The following is a 27,736-nucleotide window of genomic DNA, read 5'->3' as shown; positions in this document are numbered from 1 at the left end:
CTGGAACTCGGGAGAGAAGAGTTTATGACCTTTGGAAGAAAAGGCAGGAAGCTCAGGAGGACTACAAGGGTACCTTAAGGTTAGACAGAGAGAAAATCAGAAGGGCCAAAACCCAACTAAAAATTTAATCTGGCTACTACCATAAAAAAAAATACATTAGCAATAAACCTGCTAAGGAGAATCTCCAGCCTTTGTTGGATGAAGGGGAAATGTAGTGACAAGGGGTGTGGAAAAGTTTGCTGTACTTCATGCTTTCTTTGCCTCGGTCTCAGAGTACCCAGCCCCCTGAGCTGGAAGACAGGGATGAGGAGCAAGGTGAAGCCTCAGATGTATGAGGCTCAACAAGGCCAAGTGCCAGGTCCTGCTCTTGGGTCACACCAACTCCATGCAGCACTACAGGCTGGGGCAAGAGTGGCTGGAAAACTGCATGGCAGAAAAGGATCTGGAGGTGTTGATTGACAGCTGCTGAACATGAGCCAATGTGTGCCCAGGTGGTCAAGGAAGCCAATAGCATCTTGGCCTGGATCAGCAATAGTGCGGCCAACAGGGCAGGGCAGTGACTGTTCCCCTGTACTTGGCACTGGTGAGGCCACATCTTAAATCCAGTGTTCGGTTTTGGACTCCTCATTTCAAAAAAGACATTGTGGTGTTGGAGTAAGTCCAGAGAAGGGCAACAGAGCTGGTGGTGAAGAGTCTGGAGTACAAGTCCTCTGAGAAGCAGCTGAGGGACCTGAGATTGTTTAGCCTGGAGAAAAGAGGGCTCTTGGGAGGGCCTCTTGCTCTCTGCCTTAAGGGAGGTTGTAGCAAAATGGGGCTCAGTCTCTTCTCCCAAGTAATCAACAGAGAAAATGGCCTCAAGTTGCACCTGGGGAGTTTAGATACTAGGAATTGGGTACTAGGGAGTGTTTCTTTGTGGAAAGGGCTGCTAAGCATTGAACCAAGCTGTGAACAGAAGTGCTTGAGTCCATCCCTGGAGGTGCTTAAAAGATGTGTAGATGTGGCACATTGGGACATGGTTTAGTGGTGGGCTACGCAGTGCTGGGTTGACAGTTGAACTCTATGATCTTGGAGGTTTTTTCCAGCCTGAATGATTCTGTGATTCTACATGGTCATCCTTGGTGTTGTGCATACGTTTTATGAGTAGCTACAATTTATTGACTGCCTCCAAATTTGTCACTTCCTCACCACAAAAATAAATCCAAAGAAGTAGGTTGCAGGATTGTTTCTTAATGTTTTATTTTGAAATCTCCTAGGACAATGCCTAGAAACAGTACTGTATAGAGAAATAACTATCGTATAAAAGATGTTTTTTAAGACTAAATAATTTTACAAATCACCTTTTCTTTATTTAGATCAGGAGGATTTCCTAGGGCGATACAAAGCCGTCTTTAAAACTGCATGTGAAGATCCTTGGAGCATGTCTTCAAGAATTTCTCTGCATCCTTTGAGAGAATTCCTTGTCTGTGTGCACCTCAAGCTGTATTCTTCAAACAGTCTGTGGACAGCATATGTATACGCTGAAAAAACTCTTCACACCAATTTCTCTGCAAATAAGTATGATCTTGGACTTACAGGAGAACATGGTAAATTGAAGATATGGTTGTTTGGAAAACAAATAAATACTTCAGTAAAACTTCATAAAAAAAACACTTGGAACCAAATATGTATCCAGTGGAAAAGTGACAATGAGGAGATGAAGGTATTCATAAATGGAACAGAAAAATTTCACAGGAAACTAAATGGGAAAGTTAATTTGCCTGGAAAAGGCCAGTTTTTACTTGGCTGTTCAAAGCTGCAAGGTACAGCTGCGTCACCTCAGCGGGGTATGACTGGGGAGCTGTACCTGTTCAGAATGTGGGACAAGGCAAATATAACACAATCTGAGGACTGCCAGGATAGCGGTGTTATACGCTGGAGAAAGGAAGATTGGACCTATAACACGACAGTAGCAGAGGATAACTCTTTACCATGTGGTAAGTACCACTGCATTACTTTGGAAATAGTAATTCAGTCAAAAGTTGATCTGAGTTTGTCTAGCGTTTCACTTCCAGATTTTACAAAGTCTTAGTCTATTAATCATTTCTACCTAAGTTCTTGATGAGATCATGTGAAGGCCTGCAGCTCTTCCCAGTTTTTATCCAAATGAAAAGGTATAGCATTAGTCCTTTAAAGACTTTCAACTCGCTTCAACTTTTCTATCAACCATTTGTGTAATATGGGAGCAGGATGCAGGCAACTAAAACTCCTTGGAGTACTGGGGCATGTATTAATGTAATCTTAAAATAATTAATTTACACATATTCCGTTCAGGGAATAAATACAGAGGAAAACATTGCTGGTTTTTAGTCTACACATTTGCTGGGCCAAAATTTCAATGAGTTTAACTTTTCACTGCTTCACTGGCACATTACACCAAATTCAGCTGGAAGGATCTACATCTGCAAAAATTATAGGAGGATCCAGTTTCTTCTTTATGAGTATCAGTAATGTCTCCTTTGTTAAAATGACCAAATGGTTTCTCACACGTCTCAAAATTCCCCTCTGAAAAAGAACCACACAAACCTTTGAATCAAACCAAGCCAAGATTTTATTTTCAGAGAAATTGAGTTCAAGCAAGAGAATAATCCTATTTTTAGCTTTTGCTATCATATCTGTTGGCAAAAAAGACAAGCTTGAATCAAGCTTTGATGGAATACAATTTGTCAATCATAGGAAATGATATTATCCCCTAAGGGATTTTAATGTGACTAGCTCAATTACTTTTTCCTAAAATTTTTATAGTGCATCAGTGATTCAGTTTAACTGCAAAACAGTCTTGATTCATCACCTTTATCCTTAAAAAATGTACCTATCTATTTCATGCAGATTCAAAAATATCTTTTATCCATGTAAACTTATAACCACTGCCTGGCTGGACTAGATGCAAAGTGTCTTGGTGAGGGTAGTAAAACCAGGTGACCAGTTTTCATTTTCTGCAAGAGAAAGAAATGTGTCCAACAAACCAGGTCTCATGAAGAATGCTGCTAGCACTTCTTTTGTAATGAGTGAAATGCCTTTGCTGACCTTGATGCTGTGGTTGGGCACACAACTTCTTTGTTGGGTTGTGTGACTTGAGAAAGGAACTGAAGAAAGGATGTCTTTCTTTTACTCATGTCTGGCTGTGCTTGAAGGAGTACAGTCCTAAGGCTGAAAGGAGGAACATTCTGCCTAGCAGACGTATGTTTGGTCTGAAGGAAATCTGAGAGAGGCATGTCTGGGTAGTGGGGAAAATCTCAGTCAGAGTGGAGCATCTTAATGTCTTTTACTGATGCACTGGAAAAACAACCTCCTTGGTTTCTGTTCCAGCAATTTCTGCTCTGAATATTGAGCATCCTTGAGCATCACAGGGTATCTTGATCAGGCAATACCCATCTCCAGCCGCAACTGATTAATAAGTTTAGAGTTCATGGTTTAGCAACTTGTGGAATCCTTCGTCTACCTGCAAGAGCTCTCTAGTTAGTGTATAAGATGCATTGTTTCCAAAGCTTTGGAAAAAAATGCTTCAGACCAACTGAATAACTATGCTGACAGGGGTTTGTTTCAGTGCAGAGACCATCTCTATGGCCAAATCTAATTTATTTTTTCTAGATAACTTGGAACATGAACATCTTTTCAAAGAGAAGCTTGCTGGAGTTTTTTTAGTTTATTTGCTTCCCTTCAGTAATAGATGCACTTTAGCTCCCCAAGTCATCCTGTGAAAAGCATATATTTAGCAAGTACCAGTCCAATAGATATCAAAACTTACTATGGTAGGAGTATCTAGTAGTTTGTGTCATGTGATTTTAATTGATATTACTACTACTCTTACAATCTGATTTCTTTCAGTAAATTCCTTCAAACACCTGTTTAAAAATTACCTTATTTGAGATGCTTCTCTGTTTAACTGGTTTTTTTTGTTAAAATAGAGGGACTTTGAGTAGTAAGTCTGCAGAAGAACCTAAGTTTACATCTGCAATGAATGTAACTGGCAAAGGCTTAAAGTTTAGGAAAGTTCTCTGTAGTCACAAAAGGTTAAAAGAAGTGGTTCATTACAGCTATATTGTGCCGGAGGACAAGTTTCAAAATTTGTTTTGTGACCTGATTGGCATTTTGTGCCTACATAAAACAATTATTTGTTCCGCCAAAGGCTACTATAATTTCTGTGATTTCTTCTTTGCTTAACCACTCAAAGTCTTTGTGCAGTGTAAGCCATTGTCTAATTGGTGTCTCTTTGGCAGTGATCTATTGCATTAAGTCTAGATTTACTTAGCGTCTATTTTCCTGCCTTTCTTTATGTTGACTCTTCTGATTCTTTTACTTTAGATTTTATAATTTGTTTATATGAAAATTTTTCAAATTGCCAAAGTTTTTTTTCTTTACTTTTGGGGTCTAATAAGGGTCAAAATCCTGACTGTGGTAAGATTCACACACATGCTTAGCATTTAAAGGTATGCTCAACTTTAACTGTGTGGCTCAGTCCCCAGAAATTGCTGGGGTTACCTCTGCAGTAGCTACATGTTTTATGCATCTGAAGGTTTGCAAGAAAGGACGTCTGACTGCTTCCCACTTTGTGATGAGGCTGATCACTATTCTTGGACTAATGGTTCTCAACAGTGAGTTTTTAGATCTGAGTTAAAGATGAAACTCTTGCTCCTTCCAGTGACAGTCTTCTGGTTCTCCTGCTTGGTGTGGCCACTGCACACCAAGCAGGTGTAAATGCTGCGGGCAGTGCCAGAGTGGGAAGGAGGCCACGCACTTGGTGCGTCACTGGCCTTCCACGTACGTTCTTCGTGTTCCTTTGATAATTCCCTTCTTGCTAAGAGTGAGAGCATAACAGCTGTGATATAGAGAGAAGAGTGCAGGTTGAATGTCTCTCACTTTACAGATCACCTCCTGGTATTTAAAAATGCATAAGTGAAGAAAGATGTGCTTACTCTTCTGTATTCTAACCTTGGAAAGTTTCTTTGTCTTGTTCCTTGATGAATGATTCCTCTGTAGCTACGTACTTTAATGTGGACAATATGAATGGTATCACTCTTGTCTCTGTATAATCCAAGAAAAAAGTCTGCTAAGTATTCTAAAGTTTGGGGTGATTGAAGAGAACAACCACTCAAGTAAATAAATGAGTTTAAAGTGCTAAATCCTTGAAAAGAAACTTTAATCACCTGTAAGTACCAGCTTTTCAGTTGTCATTTTTACATGTGATATTTTTAGGTTGCCTTTAATAATAACTTCACAGTGAAATGCACTGTTTAAACATTAATCATTTCAGTTATACATTAAACAGTAACTTTCTTAATCCAAATACAAATATCCAAACTGTTACGCTGTGCATTTATGCAAGGAGCACGGATATGATGGGATATCTTTAACAAATTTCAGTGAATAAATAAAATAGATGATTTGAGCCATAACTATAAATAGTAAAACTGATGATAAAGCACTGCTGTCTCATTTGTGATGTTGGTGCTGTAACTTTTAGCCTGTTGCTTTTGCTTGCTTTTTATCCTAATTAAAATTCAGTGAGTACCTTGTGGCATTTTTTGATTTCTCTAAAACTGTCCTGTCCAACCTTCAAGATTAAGATGTTGCCTTCTCTTTTTCACATACTCCTTTGGCTTCCAATATTGCTGAGCCTGCTACTGGTGTTGCTGGAGGGGGTTTCCACACTTCTGGGTACAGAGCAATGTAATGCTGATGGGAGAAAAGGGAAGCTACCAGTGCCCTGCCCAGTTGTGGCTATTTTGCCTCTCAAGGAAGATGAAAACTTCAGTTTGGGCTTTTGTTCTAGTTTGCAGATGTGGACGGTAGAAGGTAGTTATTAGGCTCATGTAATCTCATTTAAAGATTTCCCAACCGTGTGCCCATCTGATGACAGGATGACCTTTCCTGGAAGGGAGGGTGGAGTCTCAAGGCTTTACATCCTCAGGGAGGAAGTGGAAATGCAGCTGTCACTCATCCACTCATCCAGTCTGCATCCCAGTCTGTTGGGCTGTATTATTGTTTACTAAGTGGATCATGAAAGCAGAGGATGAACAAGTTAATTATTTGCCCCAAGACCATTTTTTTTTCCTAAAACTGTAAGGACAGAATACTAAAGAAACCTCTAGAAGCTCTTGAAGGAAATGTGATGGGAAAAAATACTGAACTCTGGAGTGCCTTTTTGATGAGTCATGTGCCACTTTACTTTGTACCTATTAACACAATACACATTTGACCTTCCCTTTCTTTGCTCTCATTCCGTCCCTCTCCTGTGATACCACACAAAGTGGCTTTTTGGAAATCAGCCTTTCAGAAGTGGTAATTTGATTCACCTCAATGTGCAGCTTTCCACAAACAGATTTTCTCTATCCTGTACCTGAGCTGCTGAACAAATGGTGTGCTTTGAGGGACAGTGCTTTTGCTGCATGCACCAGAACCATCTGTCCCATTTTGACCACTGTATTCCAAAGCCTGCTTCTGCCTTTCTTTCCCTTTCACTGAATTAGTTTTTCAGTTCTGCTTTGCTTGCTGGAACAGCTTCAGCAGAACATGTGGAGACCATCCCATCCTAAAAGATCCAGTAGCCTGAGAATTAAAAGCTGTCATGCTAAGTAGTGCTGTAAGCACAAGACTGTTTTTTAGACAGGGCCAAGTACTGGTCTCTCTCAGAGCTGCATCAGCTTGTGCACCTAACCTTAACTACTGTTGATAGGTGTAGTCTCCTTCCAGTCTGGAGCTGCTGAAGTTATGCTGGTTCCCATTGTCAGACAAAGTCATTGGGAAATGGAGGTTCTCACAACTTTTTGCAGCTGTGGTGAGAGCGGCTAAACAGGTTTCATTCCTGTGGAACACAGGTGGGATTCCCAGGTCATGGCTTAGCTAGCTATTTGTGTCAGAACGGTACAAAGGGATATGAAGACAGTAAGGGACTTGCTGCTTTTGTTTCTAGTGATGCACATTAGTAACAGAAACCATGCTAACCTCATTTAATCAAGTTGCCTTTCCCTCAGAAAAGAAACCAAACAGTTCTTGTGGGAACCTATTATATCTCCCTTGCAACAAGAGCAAAGAATAAAACTGCCAATTTAATTACTGTTTGAAACTTCAAGAGTGTTTTCTATTGGAGAAAATGTAGCAAAGTATTATTACAATATGTAATCCTTTGTTTTAGAATAGGGTATGTTACGTATATTGATTTGGTCATCCTAAACTAACAGTTTTGCAAATGAAAATCCATAGAGCAAATAAATGGAAGTTTCATATATGTAAGGAATTTCATGCTCTTATCAATAGTAAACAATCTGAGGGCAATAAATGTTCTGTTAGCTTGTAACTAACACATCTTGAGTTACTTTACTTTCCTTTTTACATGCCAACTTAAGGGATATTTTAGATTGAACTGTAATCCTTCTCCAAATAAATCTATTCACTTTATTTTCTTGTTCTTAAAGACAACAAAGGAGGAGGGTTAACAAATAAATTATGTGTGAGTCTCTCCTCCTCCCTCCTTTCTGTATGCAAAGGTGATTCTGAATAAAGACTTCGTTAATGAACTTAAAGTTGGACCTTGAAAATAACAAGTCTCATATTCATGGATAATTTCTAGCAAGCGTAGGCATATGACTATTGTGATGTAAGAGAAGTCATGGTTAGACTGGTGTCCATAAAAAAAGTGCCTCTCAGATTGTGAATGCCATCATCAATTGGTGCATTTGCCAGATCCATATTCATTGCTCATGTTTAGCTTGTTTTACTCCCTGTACTGCTAGATGCACTATTAAACACATTTGGCATTTTTATAGTTCACTGTCTTTTTACTAAGCTACAAAACTAAATATGTTAATGAACAAGTTTTGTACCTACCTCAGGGTACTACAGTAATTTCACGACTACAAGGCGCACTCTTTTGACTTAAATTTTCCCCCGAACTCGGAAGTGTGCCTTATAGTCTGGTGTGCCTTATATGATGCACAAAGTTGTGACATTTGCCACCCTGTAAGCGTGAGCCACAATGGGGGGGCAGTGCTGCAGGAGCGCCGAGTTGTGAGGGGGGTGCAGAAGTGGGCGGCCACGGCCGGCAGAAGCCACGTGGGGAGGGAGGGAGCCAGCTCCGGCCCTGGCCCCCACGCGGGGAGAGAGGGAGGGGATGCCGGCCCCGGACATGGCTCAGGGAGAGAAGGAGGCAGCACCGGTCCCACACAAGCCGTGCGGGGAGAGAGTGGAGCAACTCCGACCCTGTACGTGCCGCACAGGGAAAGAGCGGCGCCGCCCCGGCCCCGTACGAGCTGCGCAGGGAGAGAGCGGAGCGGCCCCAGCCCTGTACGTGCCGCAGGGGGAGAGAGTGGCGCCGCCCCGGCCCTGTGTGTGGCGCGCGGGTAGAGAGAGGAGCGGTGCCGCACTGGCCCCGTACGAGCCACACAGGAAGAGAGCGGAGCGGTGCCGGCCCCGACCGCCACGCAGGGAGAGAGGGAAGTGCCACCGCTGGCCCGGCGCGAGCTGTGCGGGGAAGGCGAGAGCAGGCAGCCACAGAAGCCGCGAGTCGTGACCACCCTGAGCCAAGCCAGACCACGGGCAGCCCCGAGCCACCCTGGACCGCCGCGACCGCCCCGAGCCCCGCCTTGCCAGCCGGCACTGCAGGCAGACGGGAGTGCCGAGGCTCGTGGCAGGGGGAGGGTGCCTGGGACTGCATTTAAAGGCTGCGCCAATCTGTGAAAAGTGCTGGCAAATTGAGCACATGCCAGTAAACTTGCGATGGTGCGATTCTGTTACTAATTCATTACTTTCTTGCGCGCTGCGCGGCTCCTCACTGCAAAAAAAAAATGCACCTTATAGTCCGGTGTACCTTATCTGATCTACAAAGTTGCAACATTTGCCGACTCCCAGGGGGTGCGCCTTATAGTCCGGTGCACCTTGTGGTTGTGAAATTACTGTACTTGTATTCGGAAAAGTTCATGATGTGGTTGAAGGGATATGGAGGATGTAAAAGGCAGCTTGTGTACAGCAAGACTGTCTCCACTGACTCCACAAGAGTTTGTGAGAAAGATCTTAAAGTTAGATTCCCTGTACAGATTTCATTTTTTAAATGGGCAGAAGAAGCAGTGTGGTGGTGTTTGCTCTGAGATGCTGCGTATTCGGGTGGGTTCCTTTTGAGAATTTAATGTCCTCCAGACCTTTTTTTTGGAGATAAGGGCTTTTGTACTGATGAAGAGTAGTAACAGGTAAACTTTTGGAGATAGAATTCACTTTCTATGGTAGGAAAGTCAGATAGCCCAACTTAGGAAGGATGCTTCCTTCTCTAACCAGAAGTTCAGTCAATTATTTTCATTCATCCCATTCTACTTTAAAAATTATTTACTTTTTAAACAATACAGAATAGTTAACTGACTACTGCTTGAGTTTTGCATATTAAAGTTGGCATTGTCTTGGTATTGTATTAAGGGTCTTTTCCAGGCCTATACTAGGTGCTAAGAAAATAATTTTATAGTATCTGTAATACCTAATCACTTTACAGTGTTAAAGTAACAGCACTTGTACATAAGAGCTCTGAAAGACATACCTTACAGAAATATGTAAGTATGTATTTTATCTGGACTTAACATATAGTGAGAAGTCCTAATTTTCCTGAAAAATTACTATAGAAGTTAGAGTTCTGTCCAGATTTTCATGATCTATCAAGTCTCTACAGTTCTAGTTTTCAAAAAAACCAATTTTACTTCTGTGTAGGCAGAATCTAGTTGTTTCAAAAGAGATGTTTGATGTGACTTTGTTTTATCTTTACTGAAGGAGTTTAAATTCAGTAGGCTGGTATGTATAAAGGTGCGAATTTTTACTAGTGCTTTAACTTAATGGATATGTATTATTTTACTAAGAATATTGGTTCTCTCTCTCCTTCTACATAAGAAAATATCTACCCCGGATATATTCACAGAAAACTCCTTAAAAATTGTAGTGCAATTACAGTAATTTCACGACTATAAGGCGCACCCTTTTGACTAAAATCTCCCCCCAAAACCGGAAGTGCGCCTTATAGTCCGGTGCGCCTTATCTGATCTACAAAGTTGCGACATTTGCCACCCCGGAAGTGAGAGCCCGTCGGCATCGGGGCCTCCCCCACGCGGGGCGGGCCCACTGGCATCGGGGCCTCCCCCGCGCGGGGCGGACCCGCCGGCATCGGAGCCTCCCCCGCGCGGGGCGGGCCCACCGGCATCGGGGCCTCCCCGCCGGCTTCGGGGCCGCCCCCGCGCGGGGCGGACCCGCCGGCATCGGGGCCTCCCCGCCGGCATCGGGGCCGCCCCCGCGCGGGGCGGACCCGCCGGCATCGGGGCCGCCCCCGTGCGGGGCGGACCCGCCGGTTTTGAGGCCGCCCCCGCGCGGGGCCGGCCCGCCGACATTGGGACGGCTCCCTTGCGGGGGGTGTGAAAGCTGCAGGAATCGGATCGGCTGCTGCGCGGAGGGGGCGAAAGCCCCCGGAATCACGGCGGCCGCCGCGCGGGGGGGGCGAAAGCCACCGGAAGCACCGCGGCCGCCGCGCGGGGAGGGCGAAAGCCGCCGGAAGCACCGTGGCCGCCGCGCGGGGGGGGCGAAAGCCGCCGGAATCACAGCGGCTGCCATGCGGAGAGGGGGAAAGCCGCCAGAATCGGAGCGGCTGCCACGCGGGGAGGGGGCAAGCAGCTGGAATCGGGGCAGTGGCGGCACGGGGCAAGCCTGCCGGCATTGGGTCACCCGGAGCGCCAGGGAGCTCCCAGAACAGCGGGGCCCTGGGGATGCTGCACGGAGGGGCGGTGGGCATAGCCTGGCCCTGCCGGGTACAGGCAGGCCCGGGAGCCAATGGCTGCCGGATTGAGGCGGGGCCTCGGCCAGCAAGCGCGCGGGAGGAGCTGGGGGCGGAGCCTCGCTGCAAAAAAAAACCCGGTGCGCCTTATAGACCGGTGCGCCTTATCTGATCTACAAAGTTGCAAAATGTGCCGGCTCCCGGGGGGTGCGCCTTATAGTCCGGTGCGCCTTATGGTCGTGAAATTACTGTAATTGAATTTCCGTGTATTCATCCTGCCATATATCAGAGTTGCTGCTTTTAGCTTCATGCAGTGTACAACATTCAACAAAAATTAACTGGAATTTTTCATCTTGTCAAGCTCTCATGTTGTCTCTGACTTCAGATCGCTGGTCCCAGCATAGGGGTAGCCAGGCAGCAATCTGCTTACTTGGCTGGCAGCTGTCATCTTTGTGCATCTCACACCTTGCTCAGGAACAGGGACTGGTTAATTTCTGTCTCTCCTGAGTATTTATATGATGTGCATGCACATCATGGTGTTCATACATGTTACATTTTTGGTTGCTGCTATTTTAATCCACTCCATCTTCACTCAAGCAAATGTGCTGAATAGGTTTCTGAAGACACTGGAGATGGAAGAGAACTGGCAAAGCTCTTGGCCTAATCTGTATTTTCCATAAGTATGAAAAGATAAACTGAGGAAAAAACTGAACTGAAAAGAGTTTAACTTCCAGCTTTCAAAAAGTCTTGACACATATTTCTCAATGAATGCAAAGTAGTTTTGCAAATCATTTTCAAGTGAGGCAAGTGCCACATCTAAAAGGATTGTGTTTTTAAAAGTGTGTTTATGTATATGTGTGTGTTCAAATATATATGAAATCCTCTGCTCCTAAAAAATCTTCTTATTTTGCAGTTGAAACTACTGCTACACTGCCTAGCAGAAAAATAACAGGTATGTTGGGGTTCTGTGGGATTTTGCCCCATTATTCTTTTATTTTGGAAAGTGTGTAGTAAGATTGCTGCTAATGTTACTTTTTAATTCTTGGAGATAGTTAAGCATGTGCAAACACTTGTGAGTTAATTTTCCATATCATCCTTGTGGCTTATTAGCTAATTTTGTGGTGCAAATAGCATCAGTAATTTTCCAGAGAAAATGAAAATAAAGTCACTGAGATTCTGATTCTCCCTTCATTACAGAAGTCATATTCACATTTATCCTTTGGAAAGAAGCTGTTGCTAGTCCTCAGTAAGGCATGCAAAATAGTCTTAGTGGAGCAAGGAATTCATGAATGTTTAGCATTTCAGAAAATCCTTGTTTACTATTTTTAATTTTAAAAATCTGTTTTTCTTCAGGGACTTTTGGTATCTCTGATTTAAGTCTTCTGCAGCAGTAGGAAAGACTTTACACTAAAATTAGTGTATTGTAAGTAACATTATAGGATGACTTTTGACCTTTGAAAGATGTTGAAATACCTTAAGTGTATTTTTGAACAGTGCTTCATGTTTGCATCCAGCTGTTTTTTAGATTATATTTTTGTGATAACTGTGACCTGTAACTTGACTTGTCTCTGACAGTATCAAACCACCCAGTGACTGAAAGGGCGAACTTTAAAGTTGCTATGTGAACAAGATACCAAATTTCCTAATTTCTTTTTGAGCAAAATCCTAACTGTAACTATATAAAAATCTAATAGCTAGAGTTTGCTAAGTAAATAGTTGGCTGGTTCCTGTTAAAATCACAGGTTCAAACTTGAAATTAATTTTTTTTCCCTGCTGCTTTTTGCAGAATAGGAAAAGAGAATACATATGAATAGGATAAATTTTAAGTCACTAGTCTCACTGTTATTATAAAAAGTCTGAGAGGAGTTCTTCATACCCAGCCAGAGCCATCTTGCTGTGTATGCTTGATTCCCATTCCCAGAATTAGAAAGACACTAAGGATGAGCATGTAGCTTTCAGGCTTGGGTCTTTAACATTATATAATTGTGGTTTTGTAACATTATACAGTTCAAACTGTCCAGTATTTCTTGAAAAAAAAAAAATTGTCTTGCATCGAATTCTATTTGAGTGCATAAAAATTGTGGGTTTTTTTGGTTTTTGTTTTTTTAACCAGAGATTGCTACATCTGCCTTTTTTGACAACCTGTGTTGTTCTTAAAGAGCAGGTGTTGCCCTCTTCTGGTCAATGCAGTAAACTTTTGATAATATAAGAAAAGCCTGCTGAGAATGATAATGTATATGTTTGAAACTCCATAATGGTCTTTTTTTTTTTTTTTTAATCTAAAACAAAATTCACAGATTCAGAAGAATCAGCTGCAACAACAACTTTTGGTAAGAAAATCAGGACTTTACTGATTTTTCCAATCTTTGTTATTTCCTCTTAGATAAATCTACTTTTATCTGAGGTAGTGCAGAAAGGTTGTAATGTAGTAGAGTTCCAAAATTAAATTTTTTAAATTTCAAATTACTTGCTCCATTCTGCATTGTAAAAAGCTTATCTTATAGGATCACTCATGGCTTGTGGCAGTGGTGCTTGGAGTGAAGTAGGTGCAAGATGCTTGGTCAGGAACCTTTTTTTCAGTAGTCTGAACAGTGAAGAATTTGGAGAGATGGCAGAGGAGGAAAATTGTAGTGAGAACTCCTTTACATGTCCTCCCACCCTAGCAGGTGGTGTTTCACACACGGGGCTCTAGCAACTTCTGGAACCAGAGGTGATAAGCATCATCTCTGAAAGCATTTAAAAAAAACTATGAATGAGACACCCAGAAATAACTTGTGTGAAAGCCAGTTGCTTTCTTGCTCAGTGTATATTGACATAGAGGAAGTAGCAAGTGCTCTGGATAAAAGAAATAATGCAGATGCAAACACACCAGATCTTGTTATTTTACAGATACGGTCTGTCTTTGGGAATGGTTCATCTTTAACAACTGTATCATATTTAATATTTGTGTAGTGTATACTAGGCCAAGTAAAACAGATGAAAGCAGCAGTTAGTTACCACTCTGCTCATATTTTGGCTACTCGTTAATTGCCTCAGAAAATTTCTTCTTCTGTTGTGAATCTGATCTGGTCCATTTAAATGAAGTCACTAAGTTGAAGTGAAATAAAGTGGTCTTCTGACCACTTTGTTTTCCTGTGCAGACACCTAAAATATTCTTACTAAGCAGAGCCCTTTAAATTTTCATCTATTGTCTTGATTTTTTTTTTCCTTTTGATGTAGCTGAAAAAAAACTTTACATCATTATTTTATTTATAGATGGTTATTGACAAAAACAGCTTTTTTGGAGAGACAGTTTGCCAAACCCAGTGCCATCTCTGCTTATGAATTTTGTGAGTTCATGCAGGAAAAGGTCCTTGAGGTTAAGCAGTTACTGCAATTGGATATGCAAAAATTCATCTGCACCTTCTGAAAGAATGAAACCAGTAAAAGGAACTTATCTGAGTAAAATTTGATTCCCAGCTGGTTGTATTCAGATACTTAGATTTTCGAAATAACATGAACTCTATTTCAATTAGTATTGAGATAATGTGAACACTCCTAACAAGCTTTGCAGTTTTTCTAAAATGAAATTTAAATAAATAATATTCAGGTTTTGTTCAAAATCTTGCAGGCTTGATCTTTTTTCCTCAAAAATTCATAGAAGTAAAATACTTTATTAATACTATTTTTACTTCTTTTATCTTTTTGTCCCTAGAATTCTGTATTGGTTTTTTTATCACCTAACCTATTAATTCTTCAGGCAAGATGTTACTAATATTTCTTATTTAGATTTTGCTGTGTTTAGACTTCTGGGCTTTTCTTGTTTTATTTTATTTTTATAGATCTTATTGTTATGAATTTTTTTATTTCAGATATGTCTTCAGAGGAGACTACACAAAGTACAGGTGAGAATTTGCATGAAGAGAGTAAGTTTTCAAGGGAGATGTTAGTTGCATTCATGTTTTTTGTTGCTTTTTTGTTGTTGCTTTTAGTAACTGGGATTTGTTTATTCAAATATATTTTCATACATGATTTTAAAATTTGCATTTATCTGCAGTCTGTATTTTTATTCTGCTTGACTAGGTCTCTGAGGTGCACTTAGCTGAGCTGTAAACCTTTATATTTCATTCAAAATACTGTGTTGCTTACCAAAACCCAAACAGGGCAGATTATTTTTAGCAAGTATATAGGGAGGTTTTGCATATAGAATGTTTTCTATGCTTTCTGATACTATGTAAGCTATTTAACAGAAGTAAAATGTACATCCCATTCCTTGAAGACATATGCTCTTGCAAGGAGTTGTCAAATAGGTCAGAAAAGACTCAATTAAAAGAACTTGTTACCTTTCCTGATATTCCCATTTGAAACAAGGAGTAGGTTCTTTCCATATCAGTATGGGTTCTTCCATGCCTGTACAGGAGCTGGACATCTTGCTGTTCTTCATTGTTTATTGAAAAACACATTTTTAGAACAGGATTCCTCTTATGCTGAAGTGCCCATGTGGAAAAGGATAAATAGGAATCACCTTAAAAGCACCACTTTCTCCTCTTAACAATAGAGAGCCAGGAGTCACTGGCTCAGATGGGGATACAAACTGATTGGATGGTTCTTACTCCCTTTGGTGCTTTTGCATTTCCCACACTGAAAGTAACTTCATTTTCTTATAAATTGTCAGGTGTTTACACTTTTCCTGTAAAGACGGAGTCTGAAATAGAAATGAGCTTATTTCTGTGACATGTATTTCATGGGGGTTTTTTTAAGTTAAAATGTGAAAACTTTTGACTTTTTTTTTTTTTTTTAATTAACAGAAGTCCTTGCAACAACTGATTATTACTCCACCACAGCACCAGGTAGGATTCATCTATCACCACTGTTACATTTTTTTGCATCTCAAATTTTAAATGCGTGTGAGTTCAGGAAGTCTCCTGGCAAATTTTTAACATGCTTTTTACTTGGTATCGAGGTGTGCATTTTAACAGTCTGCCTTACCTCACATTAATGTCCAGTCTGGTAGAATAACTAATTCTGCAATGCTTGTCTAGATGGCTGCATATAGAAGAGTTTGGTTATTTTGTAAGTCAGAGCAGTAGATCGCTGTAATGTAAGAAACACAATCTCAGGGACCATGTTTACTTAAAAAGAAATCTTTGTGCTTTTTAGTAGATTGAAGCAAACTGAATACAGTTGTTGTATTTGCACTCAGGGCAGGCCCAGTAGGACCAGGAATAGACTGAATTTTATTTTTTAATTGTCCACATACAAGGTCAGTAGCCCAATTGCAATGGATTTGCCCTGAGTTAGAGCAAGTGGAAGAAGAACTGGCTTGGAGCCTTAAAGACAAGGATAATTTGACTGTGTGAACATCACCTGCAGAAACATTGCAGCTGTGTTATCTGATGCTCTCAGGGAACTGGAAGCCCTAGTGATTTTTGATCAATTTTTTATCCTCCACACTTCTAATGTATTTTGTGCATTTCGGTGGCATGCAGAGATCTTAAGACTAGGAGGCATACAAATGGGTGATCTCTAAGGAAAAGGGATCTGATATTAATCTTTTGTGGCACTTTCAGATTTTGTATTAGGTTTTTATAATTTACTCTCTGTGTAGTAAATAATGTTGACAATTTATTGTTATATTCACATTTGATTATTGTTTATTAGTTATTTATGAGCATTTTATTTTTTAAGGACTATTTAAAAAAGCAGTATACAAGGTTTGTAACTATTTCACTGCCAATGAAAGGGAAGGCAAACTTAAAGTCAAGGAATTGTTAAGGTTGGAAAAGATGTCTAAGATAATCAAGTCCAACCATCAAATTTATTTGATTCTAAACTGCTGTCTAAAAATTTTTTTTCTAATAATTTGAATACTGACACCAGCTTACAGTCTGTAACATGGCTTATTTATTGATGGTGATAAAATTAATAAAGCAGCAATCTTTTACATAAAATATTTGTACCACAGAGAAAGTGAAAAAAAAAAAATCCCTTCTCTATTGGTACTAACTAATAACAGCAGAAAAAATAGAATTTGTTTCTTTTCTGTTAATGGAGGCCAATCCATCTGCTTAAGTAAGGAAATTATTTTTAATGAACAAGTGTAGGAGTTTTGTCTTGGTTGCAAATATCTTTCCAGTGCTTTATTTTGAAATTATACAACAGAGCCATCTGTTTACAGTAGCCTAATTTAGGATCAATGTTATTTCTCAGCAGTGTAGGTTATATTAAAAATATGGAAAATATGCAGCAGCCAAAAGCCTTCAGTAACTGAATGAAGGCATGTTCTACTAGATGAAAGTGTACATGGTTGCTGTCATCCTAGCTTGAATTCCATCAGATAGAACAGTTTTGGCTTCATGCTATGGAGCCATAGTAGGATCCTCAGAAGCAGATAATATGCTAGTGATTGAGTTCTGTGATAATGAAAGAGCTTATCAATTATATGTTGATTTCTGTTTCTATTTAAATTTTTAAAAAAAGAAAAAAATTGAGACCACTTGCATGTAAGTGTTCTGTCAAAACTGTTGCAGAAAATTATTCAAAATAAATTAAACAAAGGCAGCATATTTCTGAATACTAAGTCTTAGAAAATTTCATGGTAAGTGCTGTAGAGAGGTGAAGCCTAGACAGTATGTCAAATACTTCCAGAAGATAAGGACATTTACATTTCAAACACTGGAATGATTGTAAATACATGTGATAATATTGGATTTAAGTTTAACTTTTTTATTCAGTAATTTTTTGGTTTTTTTCCCCAAAAAATCTATAGCAGGAGAAACCATTGTATGCAATGTAACACGTGTCTGTAATCATTCAGGTTAGTAGTTTTCTTTTGCTTGTTTTAAAATAAAAATCCAACTATTTTGTACACTATACAACTATTTTATAGAGTGATGAAGCAATGTTTAGTTGTCATGTAAAGTTAGGTTTGTAATAAATTTCCTTGTCAATTTAGAGAGATTTTATATGAATTCAAAATTATTAAAGGTGGGGAGCTTAAGAAGTGTTCAGACTCTTGTGCTTTTGATCTTTGGTTTCTCAGCAAAGGCACACAATTGCAGATAAGAATTGCAAAAAACCCCAAGAAACAAGTAAGCTATGTAGTTCTGTTTATAGCGATGTGAAGGGCAGTTTTTCTGTTTTGGGAAAAAATTAACTGGAAGGAATTTAGGGACAGCCATCAAAGTTAAATATATTTAATTAAGCTATTGGACTAGTTCATTTTTTGAAATAGGTGAAAAATTGGAAGAAAAATGGCAAAAATAGATAAGCTAGTGCAAGTGTTCTTGTTTCCCTTGTATCAAAACACAAGACATTAAATTTTTCAATTCTCAAAAAAGTCTGTGTTTTAGCATTGATTTTCCTAACTTTTTTATACTTTTGGTTTTAGTGTTCTATGTGGGCAAGGTGAAACTTCGGGCAAGTGAAGAAAGTAATGCATCATTAAATGTAGAAATAGTAAGTATTCTTTCTTTTAAAACTTTATTTTAAGGAAGATTGAAATAAGTTTGTCTACACTTAAAATAAGTGACGTGATTCTTACTGTGTTTGCAGTGGATAGACCATCTCTGTTTTAAACAGCTGCTTTGCAGATGAATTCTAAAATTGCAGCTAAGTAAACTTGCTACTGTAAGGACCTGTATTCTCTTCATAGCTACTGAGAGGAGGGGGAAGCCCTGGGTAATCTCAAGAGTTTACATTTAGACATGCAGGATCTTCCTTTGGAGATTAATTTAGGCACTTGCTTTTGGAAGATAAGCATCGTTAGATGGCAACTATTTGAGCATAATTAAATAGTTCATGTTGAGATTCTCATAGTTATATGTTTTTTTGTGTATTTTTTGATTATGCTTTTGATTGATCATTCTGTGTTTTTTTGGCTTGTGGTTACTGAGTTATTAATTTTGCAATAGGCTTATGTGACATGAGTGTGTCCATTTATACAATACAAGAGAGGGTTAAGAGGACCCTATCAAGCATGGCAAGGACTGTATAGATGACCCAGTATCAAGATAATACTAAGAGGATGAGAATGTTTCATTGTTACAGATGGAAACTGAGGGGAGGGAAAAACAAGGACCTTGTACCTTTATCCTACACATCCGTGTCAGCCCTCAGCCTGAGATTTCACATGCAAGTCTCTGAAAGCATGCACATGGAGCGTCGAGTTTGGTCAGGGATATGGCCCTGGCAAAAGCCACCTCTACATTCTGTTGTGTTTCAGTGGTGACAGTGCCTACTGAAACTGTCCTAGTAAGGTAGCATTACACCTACAGCTTCTGGAAAAACTGGTTTACATCTCTTGAAACTCTTTTGCTTTTTAGAAGAATATTTCTTGGGGAAGTCAATACCGTGTATATTAGAGTATGTGTTTCCTCATGGCCCTTGCTGCTTGCACAAAATGTGAAAATAACCAGTAATGCTGGTAACCAGAAGAGCATAAGAATGCATATATGGAAAGGGTTCTTAGATAAACCTCAGTGTATCCCCAGACCCTAATGGTAGATCATACTTACAGTAATTTCACGAATACAAGCCGCACCAATTTGACCAAAATTTTGGTGGAAACCCGGAAGTGCGGCCAATATTCCGGGGCGGCTAATACATTAACAAAATTCTAAAAGCTGCCAACACGGAAGTGAGAGCCCGCGGCAGCCCCAAGCCAAGCTGGAGCCCGGCCGGCCCCGGCTGAGGTGGGAAAGCCTGGCAGAGGCGGGGCCAGCAGTGTGGGGGGCGGGCGGCAGAGCCTGAGCCAGCAGGGCGGGGCAGGGGGGGCGGCAGAGCCCGGGCCAGCAGGGCAGGGGAGCGCGGGAGAACTGGGGCTAGCAGTGCAGGGGAGCATGGCAGAAGCAGGAAGGCCGGCGGGTGGGGCTGCCTGGCAGCGGGGGAAGCCCAGCAGAATCGGGGCCAGCAACGTGGGGGAGCCCGGCGGTGCGGGGGCCTGCAGTGCCGGTCAGGGCGAGGAAACGCGGCGGCGGTGCAGACGGGAGGGGGCGGCCGGCGAGCCTGGTGGCGGCGGCGGCAGCCCTGCCGGCGGGGCGAGCGAACGCGGCGCGGGGCGAGCGAGGCGCGGCACGAGCGAAAGCGGCGCGAGCGAAAGCGGCGCGAGCGAACGCGGCGCGGGGCGAGCGAGGCGCGGTGAGGGGCGAGCGAGGCGCGGGGCGAGCGAGGCGCGGGGCGAGCGAAAGCGGCGCGGGGCGAGCGAGGCGCGGCGCGAGCGAAAACGGCGCGGGGCGAGCGAGGCGCGGGGCGAGCGAGGCGCGGCGCGAGCGAAAGCGGCGCGAGCGAAAGCGGTGCGGGGCGAGCGCGGCGCGGGGTGAGCGAGGCGCGGGGCGAGCGAGGCGCGGGGCGAGCGCGGCGCGAGCGAAAGCGGCGCGAGTGAAAGCGGCGCGGGGCGAACGCGGCGCGGGGCGAACGCGGTGCGGGGCGAACGAACGCGGCGCGGGGCGAGCGGCGAGCCCGGCGGCGGCGGCAGCCCTGCCAGCTGGGCGAGCGAACGCGGCAGCGGGGCGGTGCTGACGGGAGAGGGGGGCCAGCGAGCCCGGCGGCGGCGGCAGCACCAGCCGGCCAGCCCCGCCGAGCCGTGGCGCTGAGCTGGGCCACCCGGCCCCGTCGGCAACCATGAGCGGGCCGAGCCTGCCTGGCCCCGCCCCGAGCCAGTAAACCCTGCTATGCCGCGATCCTGTTACTAATTGGCCAATTTGTGAAAGCTGCGCACGGATTCTCGCGACGAACGAAAGTGCGGCTAATATTCGGGGTGCGGCTTATCTATTGACAAAGACAGCAACATTGTCGAGGCACCGGGGGTGCGGCTTATAATCCGTGCGGCTTGTATTCGTGAAACTACTGTACTCAGCTCAGTTCTATCATGTCTTTCACTACAGTTCTTGAATTCTCACTGCAAGTATTCTGTCATCTGTTATTTGTGTCATTTATGGAGCTTGTCCCATTGTTGCTCTTTGAGTTTAAAAATTCATTCAGAGTCTGGACTAAGATGTCTTTGTTGCAAACTAAGCCAAATTCCTCTTTTACCAGCATAAGACATGCTGAGTTCATTGTCCTTTTGCCCATTTCACAAAGATTTAGGGGTTTGGCCTATACTAGATCAACACTTCCTTCCATAGATAGTGACAACAGTGTCACGGTAAATATTTGTTGCAGTGTATTCATGATAAAACATGCTTCTTATCTTTGTAATTTCAGCCTATTAAAATGCATGCTATGAATAATTTTCTTTTAAGGCTAAAAATTACTGATTATACTTAGCTGTGGGATCTTTTTTTTTGTAACAGATTAATAACATAACTACCCACAATCAAGTCAAAAAATTAATTGAAATTCCAGCACATACCCCACAGCAACTGAGGTAAGTAATTCTGAATAAGGATTGAAATCTTTTTTATATTTGAAAAAGATAAAGTGAAACCTTCCATGTGTTGAGCAGACTTTATTTTATTCCTGCACATTAAAAATTTCACACGTTGCAAGTTCTTGCTCTTTAACATAAAGTTCATACTTGCTAGTTTATGTATCATTGGAGTTTCTTTTAAAAAATAGTACACCAAATGTTTGTTACAATTTAAGGATTCAGTCTATGTGGTAGGAAGTGATGAAAAGAGCTTTCCTAGTTGATGTTCTTCAATAAATATTCTTAAAATCATATCTATGGTTTTATTTTGATGTAGTTGTTTCTTTGTCAGTCTTTATAAGAAGAGATTTGAATGAATTAATATTTCCCAAACTTGCCCTGAAAATCAGGGTGATGTGGTTGGCCAACAAATCTTGTTTGTAGAAGAAATCCATATTTCTTACTTGTTCTATTTCTGTGGCTTTGAGTCTTGGTAAAAGGCTACATTAAGATTTATATTTTGCTCTGTTAAATAACATTTGCAGTGGGTTGATGTTCAAATGTGATGACAGAGGTTTAAATTTAGTTTGTGTAGTGACTAATAAAAGTCAGCTCTTCAAATGTTTAATGCTCTGAAGAGTGGTTTTGCAGCATTAGAACTGGTGTGACGTTAAATAATCATTGATTGGAAAAATATTTTTTTCTCTGTAACTGTTTTTTTAATTAAATTGTTGTAATTATTTTTAGAGGCATAAATAAAAATCCTCCGTAACAGTAATATTTTATTTTAAAGCGTTTCAGAGTTCAACAAAACGTTGCAAGCAGTAAGTGAGGTAAGATTACTGATTTTTGTCACTGTTTGGAAAACTTTTTTCCAACTTACTCCTGATTTCTCCTTATAAACCCTTTTTTTCTGTTTTCATTTTTCATTACAGTCCTCTGTTATGGAATGCAGTGCAGAAAACCAGAGGTTTGTTCTTAAATTTTTAAATGCAAAATATTTCAAAGCTCACATATTGTCTTGTGATATATGAAGTATGAATGGATCTGATTCAGAAGAAAAAGACAAACTCTAGGAAGTTCAGAAGTTCAAGAAACAGTCTGGAGAAATATATATAGGTTAACAAAGAAATTCTGATTTCATTATTGTCCTACCATTAGTGATTTTGGAACAACCTTTTAGAGTTTGTTGGTTTTGTTTAAACCAAATGTATTGTTTCTCATTAGTCTTCTGCTGAAGCCCAGGCTTCCCTGCCGTATTTCTTCTGCATCTTGGTATCTGAGTCACATAACTGGGAGCACCAGAGTTCCAGAACGTGTGAATGCAATGCAATCTTTATGAGGGATTTGCTTGAGTTGCTGTTCTTCAGCTTGGGAAACCAACTATCTTTGGGGTAGGGGGAGCCTGAGGAAGTAACCAGTTCAGAGTCTGAAAACCATGGATTGTCAGAAGGGCAAAGCTGCTCCAGAGAGGTGATCCTGGAAATCCTGAAACATAGATGATGTCTCTCAGTTTAATAGTTGCCCACCATTAAATTTTCCATTAAAATGACCAGCTTAGAAACACTGTATTCTAAGACAAAACATGAAACTTTCCCCAAATACTTGAATCTGGACTTTATCTTCCTGGATTAGGATGAAAGAAAAGTTCAAAACACTCAAATAAAATAGACATAAAGTAGTTAAATCTCACCTTCATGTCACATACTGGCAGTTGCTAGGGGAATCTTTTCATTCTTATGAGCTGGAAAGAAACTGTTTTATTCATCTCTGTTTGCATTTGCTGAATATGAAAATCTTTTACTAGAAGTTCCCTAGTTTAGGCAGGGCTTCAAGTCCTTGAACTGTAGTCGTAAAGATGGAGTTACATGCTTGAATGAGTCACTGAAGTTCTCTCTAAAGTCATGAGAGAATGCTGGCTTACTCAGATGATGGAGGTTTCATAAACACATTACATTATTATCCTTATAAAATCATCAATTCTTTAATAACCAGCATTGATTAGGGAGGACCCCATTTAAGAATTGACATAGTAGAGATAAGGGACAATAAGTGCCACAAGCTGATGTATTATGCTTCCAATCAGCCTAGTGGTTTGCATGCATTAAAAGTATGCCCAGACCTGACAGAGACTAGGAAGAATGTGCTCTCACACTTAGCATTTATGCTGATGTGCTTTCATTTAGCATTTGATGTTAGTTCCATGTGTTATAAAGATGAGGCAGCTCTGTTTCTTGAGTCTTAAGCTTTTCTCTTCTCATTATAGTACATACTGCAAATTCATAATGAAGCTGGCTGAGAGACAGAATATAAGCAGTTTAACAGAAAAAGCAAAAATAAGTCAACTTGGTAAGTTATGTTTTAAACACAGTCTCATCACAATTTTATGTCTTTACGTGTGGTCTTCAAGTAGCTAAAAAGACAAGATAGTTACTTTTAGTTCAAAATATTTTCTGTTTTGAGCAATAGAAATACATAAAAATGCAGCCTTCTGATTTTGGGGGGTGTATGTGATAGAAATAACTTTAAAAAAAAAATTGGTATAAAATGACCAGCTACTTTAATAGAGCACACTTTGAAAGGGTTAGGTGTAAAATAAGCTGATAACATAAATGTCTTGCTGAAATGACAATCTGAATTGAAAGGATTGCTAAGTAGCCAAACTTTCTTAGTGATATTGTGACAGGATGGAGTACTGGCTCATACCATTTGTCTGTTTTAAAAGCTGTAGTGTTGAATTTTGGTTTATATAAAATAAAAAAATGTAAAAAAACCCCAAACCAAATCTGAACTTGTCAGGCATTGAACAAAACTCTGGGGGTATGGCAGTATCCTGACTGGTCAAGAGTTCTTTTGTTTTGCAAAACTAATTTGAAAACAAACTTCAAAATAAATTATGCAGTATGTACTGTAGTTTAAAGACATAATACACATGGTTAAATATTCTACTTAATGATATTAGCCATTTTTATGCTTAAGGATAATGCTTCTTTGTCATCTCAGATCAGTGCTGCTGTTCATCACTGAAGTATTGTTCTTTGACTGCTGAAGAATTACAAATTTAGTAAGTATAAATACCAAATTTGACTTGCTTATTTCCTTAATTTCCTAATACGTGGCTAGAGTCAACTTCCATGCTTCAGTGTAATAGCCAGAAAGGACTCCACAAGAAAAAGCTGACTGTCATTTTACTGACTCTAAACAGTGAAGCATGAAACATCCAATCTGACTGATTTTAAAATATTAATTATCAATAATTAGTATGTCCACATAATTTATATATATACCTCTATTATAACTTGTTTTCTTTAAAATAGAAAAAGTGTTAAACTTAACATGGATTTTTGTGTCTTTTTTTTCTTTTACAGTACTATACAAGTGCCACCTCATTTTATATGGGTTCCTTCCCCTCATTCTCCATCTCTCCCTGAAAAGAATTTGTTCAAATATGGTTCTTCTATTTCTCCCACTATCCTTTCTGCTAAAAAAAGCCCCTCAATTAGACCACTGATCCCACCAGTCACAGAACATTATCTTTCTGGAACTCTTTCCCTATCTCCCTTTACAAACCTTATCTCTGAAAATTCTATGCCTTCGACCAGTGTTACCACTACACGTTCCTCATCTGAGTCTCTTGCTCAACCTACCATGTCAACTTTTTCTTCGATAACTTCTAATAAATCCATCACTGTTCCCATACCTGCAACAGAGTCTGTCACTAATACTGCTTTCTCAATTAAATCTGATGCTGCACACCTTAGCAAGACTTTTACAGTACTTTCTCCTTCTGTAGGTTTCACTAAACATTCTTCACCTTCTTCTTCTGAGCCTCACAAACTTCCAATTGTAAGTGGTCACCTTGAGGCTATCACCAAATCTGTTGCACAAATTCCCCCTGCTACAAGCCAATCTATATCTGGTCACAAAAATGTTAGTACAGTACCTATTGTTCCCCTTACTCCTTTCACCCCTACTATTAGTCCTGTCAACCATTCTGTGTCAGCTTCTCGTCCTCATTCAACTGCTGATGGCCATGGGACCCCAGGTAAATATGACAAGTAAATAATTACTTTTGTTTGGATGCCATATACTGCATTTTCTTTTAAACTTCATTAAACAATGTTATATATATATGAGAGGTGACCTTACAATTATTATGAATTACTTTGGACGGAGTGTTGATCTGCTGGAGGGTGAGAAGGCTCTACAGAAGGATGGATCGATGAGCCAAGGCCAACTGTATGAGAGGCTCAACAAGGCCAAGTGCTGGGTCCTGCACTTGAGTCACAGCAACCCTAGGGAACAGTCCAAACTTGGGAATAGTGTCTGAAAGCTGCCTGAAGGAAAAGGACCCAGGGTGCTGACTGACAGTGGCTGAACCTGAGCCAGGGTGTGCCCAGGTGGCCGAGAAAGCCAATGGCATCCTGGCCTGTGTCAGCAATAGTGTGGCCAGCAGGACCAGGCCAGTGACTGTCTCCTTGTTCTCAGCACTGGTGAGGCTTTACTTCACACCTCATGTCCATTTCTGGACCCCTCACTACAAGAAGGACATTGAGGTGCTGGAGTGAGTCCAGAGAAGGGCTGTGGAGCTGGGGAAGGGTCTGGAGAAGAGGAGTCTCAGGGGTAACCTTATCACTCTGTACAACTCCCTGAAAAGAGATTTTAGCCAGGTGGGGATCAGCCTCTTCTCCCAGGCAACCAGTGACAGGATAGGAGTAAATGACTACAAGCTGTGCCAGGAAGATTGCTGGGCATCAGGAAAAATTTCTTCTCTGAAAGGATTGTTAAGCGCTGGAATGGGCTGCCCAGGAATGTAGTAGAGTCACCATCTCTGGAGATGTTTAGAGAACAACTAGACATGGCACTCAGTGCTCTGGTCTAGTTTACAAGGTGATGTTTACTGAAAGGCTGGACTTGATGATCTTAAAGGTCTTTTCCAAGCTAAATGATTCTGGGATTCTATTCTGTGTGAAAACCCTGAGACGACTTCCGCTTGGTGTGCACATATTTTGAGATACATATTTCTGATTCCTTTTGGCATGGTGGGTGATAACTCAACCTACACTACTGTTAGTAACTGTCGTAGGTAGGTAGGCTTGGTTCCCATTAAAACAAATGTCTTTTGGACAGAAAAAAATTAATCTGAGAGCAAAGTAGATTTTTTTTACACTAACCTAATATTTAAAATACTACACAGTAATGTTGGATCATCCTTAAAATATTGTTATTGACTTGGACTATTTTTGGTGGCTATGTATTTTCTTATGAAAACTGTACACATCTTTACAAGCTTCTTTTCAAATTTCTGACACTATCTTGATTTTACTCTGCATTCAGGTGTTCAGTGGCTAAAAATCCAAAATAATAAGTTATTGAATGTATTAATGGTCTGATATGTGGAACTTTGAAATCAATAAAATGTGAAATTAATGTTGTCAGTTTGAAACCTTGCTTTATGTTTTCATGAGATTTAAATTACTGCTTTCTGCGAAGTAGATGATAGGGAGGACTTGCATAACTTGTTGAGAAACCTTATGAGTAGTGATAAAAGTTTTTAATCATGAAGACTGTTTAATTTTTCTGCTTCTCCAACCTTATGTCATTTGTTGAACACAATGTTTAACTTTTCATTTGTCACAGGAAAAACCCTTTCAGTTACCACGAATCTAACTTCTGTACACACCACCATCAGTGTCGCCACAGCTGAGCAAATCGTGTCCAAAATAGAAAATGATTTAGCAGCTGGAAAAATAGAGCCAAAAGATGTAGAAAGGATGGTTAGTGAGGTGAGCAGTATCCTCACTGCTTCTCAGCCATTACCACCACGAATTTCTAACAGGTAGGTCATTTTGGCAATAGATTACAGGAGCGTTGTATTTACTGTCTTGATAAATTGGCTTCAGCAAGTTTTACTTTTTCATAGTCATAATCCAGAAGAATATGTCTTGTTCCTTAATGTAGTTGTTCAAAGTGGAAGGACTACTATTCTAATGTTGCCAGCTCTACTATAATATAATGCCATGGAAAACGTTGGGGGTTGTTTTGTTGCCACCATAATAAGTGAGCATTTTGCACTGCATGCAGATTATTGCTCCATAACCATAACTTGCTTGAGAATTTTGGATGTATGTGCTTGGTCATACTAAGTATCCTTTTTTCCAACAGAATTATAAAACTGGTGGACTATATTGGCTTAAAACTAAACTTATCAACATCATCTGCAGAATTTGTCTCCCCATCCTTGGCCCTGGCGGTTGTCAAAACCAACAGAATCCGCTCCAGTGAAATGTCTTTTGCTGTCCAGGACTCAGCTGATCTCCAGGTTACAAAATACTTACAATATCTGCAAATAGTCGAACATTTATTTTAAAGTGTTTATGGTTTTATATTTATAGGAACATGAGTTTGTTCTTTGTTTATGTCAATTTCAGGATCTTTAGTCCATGTTAGTTACATACTTTTTTTTAAGCCCTTCACAGTTTTTCATTTAACTTTCAACTATGTAAATAGGTGCAAAAGAAAACTGACTTAGCAGAAACTGGCAGAACGAATGTTAGAGAGGGTATGCTAGAACACCAGAATGGACAAGTGCTTTGCAGAGTAACTTTGCCCCAAGCCCCCTGAATTATGAGTCATTT

General features: G+C 40.7%; 1 protein-coding gene across 1 annotated transcript in view; it reads left to right on the top strand.

Moving 5' to 3' along the window:
• ADGRG2 (adhesion G protein-coupled receptor G2) overlaps positions 1-27,736 on the top strand; it is a 57,084-nt gene that overhangs the window by 16,232 nt on the left and 13,116 nt on the right. Inside the window, exons 3-17 of the mRNA XM_033052164.1 lie at positions 1,353-1,973; positions 11,685-11,723; positions 13,069-13,101; positions 14,623-14,655; positions 15,559-15,600; positions 17,520-17,567; positions 18,141-18,208; positions 21,043-21,116; positions 21,892-21,931; positions 22,034-22,068; positions 23,365-23,447; positions 24,102-24,162; positions 24,467-25,143; positions 26,739-26,937; positions 27,264-27,420. Coding sequence (XP_032908055.1) covers positions 1,353-1,973; positions 11,685-11,723; positions 13,069-13,101; positions 14,623-14,655; positions 15,559-15,600; positions 17,520-17,567; positions 18,141-18,208; positions 21,043-21,116; positions 21,892-21,931; positions 22,034-22,068; positions 23,365-23,447; positions 24,102-24,162; positions 24,467-25,143; positions 26,739-26,937; positions 27,264-27,420 — 2,210 coding nt within the window. The remainder of the gene's footprint in view (positions 1-1,352; positions 1,974-11,684; positions 11,724-13,068; positions 13,102-14,622; positions 14,656-15,558; positions 15,601-17,519; positions 17,568-18,140; positions 18,209-21,042; positions 21,117-21,891; positions 21,932-22,033; positions 22,069-23,364; positions 23,448-24,101; positions 24,163-24,466; positions 25,144-26,738; positions 26,938-27,263; positions 27,421-27,736) is intronic.

The sequence above is a fragment of the Catharus ustulatus genome, chromosome 2 (genome assembly GCF_009819885.2).
Source record: "Catharus ustulatus isolate bCatUst1 chromosome 2, bCatUst1.pri.v2, whole genome shotgun sequence".
NCBI classification, from domain to species: Eukaryota; Metazoa; Chordata; class Aves; order Passeriformes; family Turdidae; genus Catharus; species Catharus ustulatus.
This window is presented reverse-complemented; position numbering and strand designations above follow the sequence as displayed.